The 10267-nt window shown below is 32.0% G+C and overlaps 1 protein-coding gene across 3 annotated transcripts; it reads right to left on the bottom strand.

The window, feature by feature from the left end:
* Positions 1-1356: 1356 nt before the first annotated feature.
* LOC109338232 lies at positions 1357-6817 on the bottom strand. Of its 3 annotated transcripts, XM_019575424.1 has the most exons (7): positions 6685-6817; positions 5867-6569; positions 4055-5135; positions 3409-3901; positions 2765-2953; positions 2461-2641; positions 1357-2344 (listed from the first exon to the last, which is right to left on the bottom strand). In XM_019575424.1, the coding sequence occupies exons 2-7, from the start codon at positions 6549-6551 to the stop codon at positions 1566-1568; spliced, it is 3408 nt and encodes a 1135-aa protein (XP_019430969.1). In that variant the 5' UTR covers positions 6552-6569; positions 6685-6817; the 3' UTR covers positions 1357-1565. The 3 variants fall into 3 exon arrangements, with proteins under 3 accessions (XP_019430969.1, XP_019430968.1, XP_019430970.1); XM_019575423.1 differs by having other exon boundaries at positions 5867-6802; XM_019575425.1 differs by having other exon boundaries at positions 3409-3980; positions 4152-5135; positions 5867-6802.
* Positions 6818-10267: the final 3450 nt, after the last annotated feature.

The raw sequence follows: 10267 nt of genomic DNA, 5'->3' as shown, positions 1-10267 counted from the left end.
TCAACCATGCCACATGAGTAGGTGTAAAACCCAACCTGCATCTCAGAATGAGAATTTTGACTCACAAATATATGAACAAAACAATGATTACACAATTAAGTTTCTTTGAAGTCATTTTCAGCCCTTCTCATTAAGCTTATGACTTATTTATAGCCTGTTTATAAGTAGAAATGCAATGATTGAGGAAATTACTCTTCCCCTTGGTGCATTGTGTTAATGCATTAGGATGGAATGTCATGGCCAAGAATTAGTGATTATGGAGCTATAAGAAAGGACAACCAGAACAAGTTAGATGAGAATATTATTGTAGTGTGATGATAAATTCACTTCCCACGATTTCATGAGTTTATAGGTAAAATCGATTTTAGTTGACTCGAGTGCACAAAATTCAAATTAGTTGGTAAAGTTAATACATTAGTAAATATAATAGACCACAAATTTGTTTTAGGTTATTTGCATACTGAATCTACATATTTTGTTGTTATAGCAACTTCATTAGATTTTTGGAAAGAAGGCATGCATTATGGGAAATGATTTTAAGAATAAGCGTATAATACTGAGACAAGTTGACAATAACACATTTTTTTTGTTCTTAAACCAGTTTCTTAATAAATTGGCGTTTCCTAGTGGGGATTAGGTGTGACATTCATCTTGACAAAGCTATGATTTAAGTGAAAAAGTAAACCGATTTTACGTTGTTTTTTTTTTGTACTAACAGGTATCCTCTCACCCTATGGATAAGGGGCTAATCATTTTTGGAGTATATGATTATCCTCCCAATAATGTCGCTCTTAGGAATAAAATATTTGACTTACATTCATTCTAACAAAGCTATTGTTTAAGTGGAAATGTACTAATTCCTTTCAGTATATGTGACTATCTTTCCCAATAAATGTCGTTCTCAAGAATCAAACTTTTGACATTTTGCCACTTACAAGGATTTTCTATTGTTTGGAATTTCATATGCCATCCTTCAATGATCATTACTCTCTCATCTCTTTTCTAAGATACAAGGCCCACACTTCTCTTACCATAAAACTAATAATATTTTTAAGTAGAAAAATAGTAACTGAGGTTTAATGCTTTGTTAGCATAAAACAACTTGTTTTTGTTAATCATCCCTAAAGATGGAAGCATGAGAATAAAGAATAAAAAGGTCATGATCAAACAAAAGTTTCAACAATGCATTGTTCTAGAGTGATAACTGATAAGACTCTACTAGATTCCTGAGAGTGACACTTGTTAGAAGGAGCAATCACATACCCCGAAAAAGAATATTTCCTTACTGGAAAGGTAAGGAGATACCCTTGGTAGTACCAAAACAGTAATATAAAGTTTCAACAACACATGTAAATTATCAAAGTACGCATAATATAGATGTAAAAAGTAATGGACAGAGTTATAAACAGACGCAGTCACACATAGTAAAGACTTAAATAAGACCAAATTCTAAAATATGCAAGTCTGATAAAAGATAATAAGAGAAGTCTGATCCATAAACACATTCAATTATTTACTGCAACTACCAAGGATTGAAAGCCAAAGCGCCACTACAATCTCCTCTTCTAGACATGTTCCCAGTCTGATGCTATGTCATCGGAGTAATTGGTCAGAAGCTGATTGTCATCCTCACAGGTCACACAAAGCTCAACTTTTTGAGGGCTTCCCATAAGAAACTCCTCATTTGGAATTGACTTGTCCACAGTGGTGTAGGAAATGAGGTCTGCCTCGGAAGGATTTACATGGACATCAAAATTTTGATCCTCGGATGCATCATCGCTGGTGTCATCATCCAACAGTTTCCTTTCTGAAGGAAAAGAACTTGAATATTCAATCCAGGATTTGAGAAATTGAAATCGAGTCATAACAGATGCTTCATAATCAGCAGCCTCGTTTTTGCAAGGAATAGAAGAATCCTGGTAGAAATTGATTTGACTTTGATTATTTTTCTGTCTGGGTGATAACTTCTCTGCAGCTATGCCTGATGGTTCCACCGGATTGGCAGTATTGATGCATGACTTATCAGCCCGAGCTTTGAGAACTCGGAACCTAGCTATAACAGAAGCCTCATCATCTTCAACCTCTTCGTCTGTGCAGGAAACAACAGAATCATGGATGGAACTGTCCAGGTCTTCAGTATCCGTTCCTTCAGGTGTCAATGCATTAGGCTTGTTCATATCAGCAGAAAATTGCAAACCAGTTGTATGATGTTTTTCAAAGGTAGCATCAAAGGCAACCATATCCTGGAGGAAAGAATCAAGGTTTGACTCGATGTGCGATTTGGTTACAGAACTCTGATTTTCACTTAAACTTGGAACAACCTCAGGATTTGACTGCTCCATGTCTACAGCATATTATATAAGATATTAAGGCAGAAAATTAGCTTAAACAAAAACTGAAGAACCTAATTTCAAGGTTAAATATCCAAGATAATTATAAGAAATGGGCATAAATGCCAACCTTTTTGCTTGTGTGAGTGATTCTCCATTTCAATCTTCATTTGATTATAGCGAGCTCTGTCAGAGACAGAACATAGTGCAGCAGCTTTAGCCTCAAGCCATAGACTCTTATATAGTAGAATCTCAGAGTCTGCTTCTTCATCATCACGGAGATTCTCACTGAGAATCTTCTTCATCAGAGCCTATAAATCAAAAGTATCCAACAAAATTATAGTTTTTCCTTCTAATGCAATTTGCAACTTTCTAGTAGAAAAACATCTATTAATGAATAGATAGAAATAACACTGCATGAGATATTAAAGCACCTTCGTCGTCTTATCTTCTTTTGTCATTTCTGCTTTATCCCATGAAGAAAGCGAATCTGAAAGGTTCCATTGTGGTTTCTCATATCTGAAATGGAGGTTCTCCGCCTCTTGGACAGGCAGATTCTCAAACCCAACCTTAGCACTGTCTGGTACTACCTCAGTTAATTGGGGCTTCTCAAAACTTGAATTCTGAGAATGCACTCACAGAACAAAAAGTAATTGTAATGTAGGGTTAAAAATTTAATAGCCCATAAAATTAGAAAACACCATCTTTAAAACCACGGAACCAAAAAAACCAAGAAACCTGTCCTAAAGTAATGGGCAATAATATGATCTAAAGTAAGCATCAAACATCCTATAAACTAGAAGAACTATATTATAAGCAACATCTTTAGCTACACATATCTGTTTTCATCAAAACATTTTATGCAATATACATCAGTTTCTAATATACATCAGTTTTCAAATTTTTCATTTTTTTTCTTCATGTGAGAGCATGAAACTTGATTTCTTTTAGATTCATATCACCACTGTGACAGATAAATTATTTAAATTTGTATCACACCAACTCATAAAATAAGTGTTTCCCATCCAGAAAAGAGCTAAACAATTTCAGTGTTGAATAAAAGAATATATAAAAATACCTGTTGAAGATGGCATGACTCTCCAGCACCCCTAAAATTTTCTGGCTTTAGGGGAAGGTATTCTTGTGCAGAGGTAAATTGTTTAGCATTCTCTAAAGCACAAGTATTAAGATTATTGATCACATTTTTAAGGATATTGCGATCTCGCTCTTTCAATTCACAGGCATCATTCAAACAATGAAAAAGAAGCAACTCTGACAAATTATGCATTGTATCAACTAGCACTGGGAAGCTTAATTTTTTAGTTGATACTTTCCCAGCTGATTCTTCAAGTGTGTTAAGTGCGTCTACTGTCAAAGAACGCTTAAAATGGTCATCTTCTGGTGTATAAAGTGCAGCCATGCATTTATTCACATTGCATTTAGAATCTGCACCACCTGTTTTAGGTGCATCTAAAGCCAGAGAACGGTTAAGCAAAGCATATCCTGCTGGATAAGGTGCACTATGTTCCACAGATTCATTCACATTTGATCCAGCATCTGCACCACCAAAGCATAAATTATGCCGTTTTTGAATCGTCAACTTGTTTTCCTCTAAATATTGATGCAAGGCGTGAGAACAACCAGACTCACCAACATACTTTGGCATGGTTGATGCCACACTATCTTCCTCTGTTTCAGTATCGTCATCCAGATATTGATGCAAGGTGTGAGAAGAACCAGACTCACCAACATACTTTGGCATGGTTGATGCCACACTATCTTCCTCTGTTTCAGTATCGTCATCCAGATATTGAAGCCCACAACCATAGCTTGACTCAGACTGAAAAGAACCAGCACTTACTGTACCATCTGAATTGCTATATTCGGATTCTTCCTTTGTTTCTGAACATTCAATTGGAGAGCCCGCTATACACATTTCCGGATGGTGATAGCGGTTTGAATTTCCACATGAATACTTCATATTATTGTTGTTATCAAGTAAAAAATTCTGAGGCTCATGAATAACAGAGCCAAAGCAATCTGCTTTTTTATGCACATACTCTGGAGGTAGAGCCACAGAAGCTTCATGAGGAGAGAAGTGAGCAGCAGGAGCTCCGTTCCAGCAGGGTGAGTCAACTGCAGGATTATATCGATCACCACCATCATAGAATTTCTCAACAGAATTGACATCCTCAATGGCACTAACTTTCGAGCTTAAATTATCCACACTTGCATGATAATTTTGAAATCCTAGCCCTTCTTTAAATATATCATGCACAATATGCCTTGAAACATGATTCTCTGAAATCATTGCATTGTTTGATGAGGAGTGGTCATCTCTCTCTAAATGCATGCGGAGATAACTTGAATCAAAGCCGCCAGTAGTCCCAGGATTAAACATGTCATAAGCTTGCTTTATATTATAGAATTTATTGTTTCCAAGGTCTCCATCTGCTATAATATTGCCAGTGTTCAAATCCATACCAAATCCTGTTCTAGGTGAAGATACTGTACCAACACCTGAAGGTTTATCATGCTGCCTCAAGTCCTTGTCATATGAACCAGTGTATGGTAAGAGAAGGTTCCCAGACCCAGAGTCAGCAACATATTTATCCGCAAGATACGATTCTAGAGTCACTGGAGGGGATCGCATAAAAGATGCAGTTGAACATTCAAATGGCATAGGTTTTACAGTTTCCCACTGGCAAGGTTTATCCTCTAATTGACCAGCATTTATTGGCACACTGTTTTTTCCCTGACCAACCAATTGGTGTGGAAGCAGCAAAGCCCCGCTATTCAAGTCTCCTGTATTCAATGAAATAGTTTTTTCATAGTTAGTTTCGACATAAAAGATGAGAAGTTGGTTTCCCCTCACAAACATACAGATGCGATTCACTTATTTAGTTTCCCCTTAAGTACATTGTTCAATAATTTTTTTTTAACTATGTGAAGATTAATAGAAACAGAGCTTAATCTTATTGATTTCAATGAAAGCCAAAATTAAAAAGCATTTTTCACATAATATCATTTCAAATTTTCAATTAGAGGCACAAACTTCATTTAAAATGGGGAACATTGATTTTGTAATTACCGTCTTACTGCAAACATGCTTATCCCACAGCCATAGCTTCATTCTTTCCTACTTCAAATGTTTTTTACAGTTTTTTCATCAAAACATCCCAAGTGGGAGAGACACATGCTCATATGCTCACATACACACATATTCCTAAGAGAAATACTCAACACAGACTAGCTTCGGTCTAAGTTTAATTATATGAGATGTTTTCATCGGATTGGTAATTAGTGTATAACTCTTAGATTACCTAAAAATATGTCAATGGGACTGTAAAACTTAATGTAATACTTTTTCCGATAATTATTTCAGTTTTTAGTGTCGCCATCATGTTACTCTTGTTAAAATTTCAAAAGTTTTGCTATTGATTAACTATAATCTCAATAAACAAAAAACAATACAACAAAACTACAATGAGCTAAAGAAATTGAAAAACCCTAACACAAGATAAAGGCATAAATACCTTGCTTCATCCTTTCTTCACCAACCAAGCCAGTAATATCAGCAATCTGTTTTCCTTTACCATTGTTGAACTCGGGAGTCTGATTCCACAAGCCAGCCCTTTGTCCAGAAAATCCTAAATCAGGTGACTTGTTAGCATAATCACCAAGAGAGGACCCTTCCAATGGGGCGAACCCGGGTGCAGAAGAAGAATAATTAGTCGCAGCCGCCGAAGGAATAGGAGTCCCAATTGGAGCTAAAACATGTGAAGGATAGTGAGGTTGAGCTTTAACAAGACCTGGTCTAGTGTCATTAGAACTTTGACCATAAGAGAACCCATCCATAGGATTACGAGACAAACCCATTGAATTAAAATTATGCCATTGAGTCGAACCCAATTCATTGGATGAATCCTTAGGAGGAAGACCCATAGAGTCAACATTAACCAATTGTGCCATAGAAGGTGGCCTTGAAGGTTGAGTTGAATTCAAATCTCTTTTAGGATTTAGAATGAAATCATTGTTATGAGATTTGGGATACTGAGTTTGGGACACAGAACCATAAAGGAATTCTGATGAATCAACAAAAGTTGTTGAAGCATCGTTGGAATTGGGTTGATTAACACCAAAGGATGTCGCAAAAGCTGATAAATTTGGAGGATTTGAAGCATAATACGACCAATCTTTAGAAGACCCAACACCATTCATTGGTTTTGGGAACGATACCTGAGCAGAGCGATTGGGGAATTGGTTAAGACCCACGAAAATTCATATGAAAGTGTGATGAGAAACAAAGCAAAGTTTCAAATTTATAGAAGAAAATTGGGATTGAGATTGGTACCTGAAGACTAGGAGTGAAGATAAGGAACAGAAATTGCAACTGAAAATCCCGCACCCAAAGTTAGTATTGTTCAGCTCTCCCCACTTTTTCTGACGGCAGTTACTATTTGAATTTAGAAATTTAGGACTATTAATTTATTTACGTTTTGTGGGCGTGTGTTTTTTTTTTCAATTTATTGGTTTTTGAATAATAGATATCCGAAATATAGGAAAGGAAATACCTTTTTTTTAGTGAAAAGTCTAACGAGTTGATAAAAAATCTCAAGCATGGTCAAACTACTTGTTGAAGTTTGTTATAAATCTATCTTTAAAAACTAATTCCATCGATTTTTTAGATTCTATAACCAGATTCAGATTTTTATTTTTTTAAGGTATCGGTTTTGTATTTTTTTTCTCGTATATTGTTTCTTGTTTGTTGAATATTTATCCCAATTCTATGATTGGATTTTTTGTGTGATAATTTATTTTTAATTGAGATGTCATAGTAAAAGGAAGTTAAGTTATTTGAATCACTAGTCATTCAATCTCAGTCATTCATTTCCTTGAATCTAATGGATTAAAACTCAAAAATCATCTAAAACTCATCTTTTTTCTCTCTCGTCACATCTTTTACTCACCATTTTGGTCCATTAGATTTAAAAAATAAAAGATTGAGGACTTAAATTTTGTGTAAACGTATATTCATATATATATATATATATATATATATATATATAATATGTGAGAAATTATCTTGTATATTAAAAGTGTAATATTTTTACATTGTGGATGTATTGTTTTTAATGTTTTCTTAAAAAAAAATATAAATGTTATCTATATGTATACTATATATAAAGGAAAAATTTCTTATAATTATCTCTTACCTATTTTGCCCTTTTAATTAACTACAATTATAATATTTTCTCATATAATAAAAAATATTAATGAAAACTAGAGTAAGTTACCAAAAAAAATATCAAATCTTCAATGTAACTTTTCATAATATCATGCACACTCAATACAAAAGTGCAATAAAATTAAACATTTAATACTATAAAATAAGAACGTGGGCAAGTAAACATCAAATATCTCTCAACATGCTAATTTTGATAATGTAAAATCTTTACATTGTTTTTATTAATAAGAAAATAATATATACAAATAGTATAATATAATATAATATAATTTTTACATTGTTACTATAACATTTGATACTCATACTTAATCATCATTAATTTATATATTACCTAATCTATCTATCTATTTTATTAACAATATAATAAAAAAAACTCTTTCATGCCCACATGTTACTTTCTCTTTCCCTCATATCACATGTCACTTTCTCCTTTCCTCATGTCACATGTCACTTTCTCTTTCCATCATGCCACATGTCACTTTCTCCTTACATTTTTTCACACATGTCACCTCCTCCTCACATATTTTTCTTCCTACTTTTTATATATTATATATTTTATATGCTAATAATAATTTAATATTAATTAGTGATTGGTTCATGTCACTACCCCACTAGAATTGAGTGTTTACAACATCTATGTTTTGTTATGTTAAAAAGTAATAGTCATTGAACATTAGATGAAATTTAAATCATTTTTTACATTCAAATTATTTCTTTACATTAATCTATCTATACAGTTTAATGTTTACCATTAATCTAAGAATAATTGTATTTTTTCACCTCATCAAAGTTTTTTGACATTTTTCGCACTGAATTTTAATATTACAGTTCAGATTCTTTGAATTTTAATTGCCACATGTCAATTTCTCCTTACATTTTTTCCTTCATGTCACATGTCACCTTCTGCTCACATTTTTTCTTTCCTACTTTTTATATATTTTATATGTTAATAATAATTTAATACTAATTGTAGAAAATTCAAATTAAAAATTATCAATTTATTTTTCTTATGTGCTTAAACATGCAAATACACAAGTAAGATGTATATTCTTAATAATATGAATGTATGAGTAATATGTGTGTTTTAACTATGCGAATACATGAGTAACATGTGTTTTCTTAGAAATGCGAATGTACGGGTAACATGTATTTAATTACTATCATTATATTATTTAATTAAAAGATAACAATGGTATATATTCATGAAAAATATATGTATTTTAATTAGTAATAAGCAAATCAATTATTATATTATTTTGATTAAATTTATCAGAAAAATATCTGTCATATCCTAACTTAGTGTGTTTTTAATTTATGAGTTATTTTCATACAATGATTATTAGCTAAAACATAATCAAATAAATAACATTTAATTATACAATATTTGAATGCTAAAAATATATTCAAATATTTATACACAATGAACATTAATCTAAAATAAAACATAAGCATTTAAGATATATGCTAAGAAAATCCTTATGACTTTATATGATACTTATATACGCATTCACAAAAAATATGATGCAAAAATAACTCCTTATATTTTATAATTTTATATAGAGAATATAGAGGTGAGATATTATCCAACACAATTTGAATTTTATTTATTGATTTATTTAAGAATCAAATATTTTCTATAATCACACTTTCAACAAATAAATGTTTATACAAACACATTTATAATCGTTAATATTCTACATATACACTCAAAAATCAATGTTAATATTGCACCTATATGAATGAGAAATATAATATTGCAACACATGATTTATTGGTATTATAAAGTATATGTATATTATATTTACATTATGCATAAATAAAGAAGCGACCCGTGCAAATACACGGGTACACAACTAGTATAGATGAATAAAAATGATATCTTAATCACATGAATATTGCATTAATCCCTTTCAAACCATATTCTCTAAAAAGCAACCATAATGAATGCACATCACTCCAAACCATATTCTCTAATAATGTTTTTCCTTTGTAATTAGTTGACATACTTTTATTCCTCGATGACAAATTAGTTTATCTTCGGTTACATATTTTGGATGTTAGTGGATTCTTTAAGGTTCAGTGATGAGGTTATTTCTTTGCATGGTAGAGTATCAATAAGGGTGATATCATGACTTAGTACAAGCTAGTTTATATTTTGAGCTTAATGTTAAATTTCTAAACTTATTTATAATTCAAGTACATTACGTACAAAGATGCTGCATTGTATACTTTTGAAAACAAATATTTCAATTACTATTTTGATATTCTAACAGTTGAAGCTTTTAATATAATATACTACATGTTACACAACAATACTTAATTCAACTAGATCCAAAACAATATTACACACAAATTTACAGTTTGTTAAAACATATAAACACACATATATTTATAATAAGTAAAAATTATACACTAGATACTAAAAAGACATGAATAAATCAGCACCACCACACTAGTATATATAAAGATTAATAAAATAAAATAATGTATACTAAAATAAACGGGATTGAAATTAAACTGAAAATATGGTTATGTTGAAAAGAAATAAAAAAAATTGATGAGTTATTTTGTTTTTAGGATTTTGAAATCATCTACATTTTTCACCCATTGGAATAATCTATGCAAATCCAAGGCTGGTGTTGAGTGTTGACCCAGGCCTTAGAGACAATCGGGTTGTTCTACTGTAGTG

This window comes from Lupinus angustifolius, unplaced genomic scaffold (assembly GCF_001865875.1).
Source record: "Lupinus angustifolius cultivar Tanjil unplaced genomic scaffold, LupAngTanjil_v1.0 Scaffold_19_69, whole genome shotgun sequence".
In the NCBI taxonomy this organism is placed as follows: domain Eukaryota; kingdom Viridiplantae; phylum Streptophyta; class Magnoliopsida; order Fabales; family Fabaceae; genus Lupinus; species Lupinus angustifolius.
Note: the sequence above shows the minus strand (reverse complement) of the source record. Positions and strands in the feature narration are given on the sequence as shown.

Excerpts from the sequence above, each read along its gene's own strand:
- LOC109338232 (XM_019575424.1), bottom strand. The coding sequence starts at position 6,551 with ATGAATGGTGTTGGGTCTTCTAAAGATTGGTCGTATTATGCTTCAAAT. Across the intron at positions 3,902-4,054 it reads GAGTCTGGTTCTTCTCACAC|CTTTGGTGGTGCAGATGCTG; the intron begins CTTGCATCAATA and ends GCATAATTTATG. Across the intron at positions 2,642-2,764 it reads AAGAAGATAAGACGACGAAG|GCTCTGATGAAGAAGATTCT; the intron begins GTGCTTTAATAT and ends TTTGATTTATAG.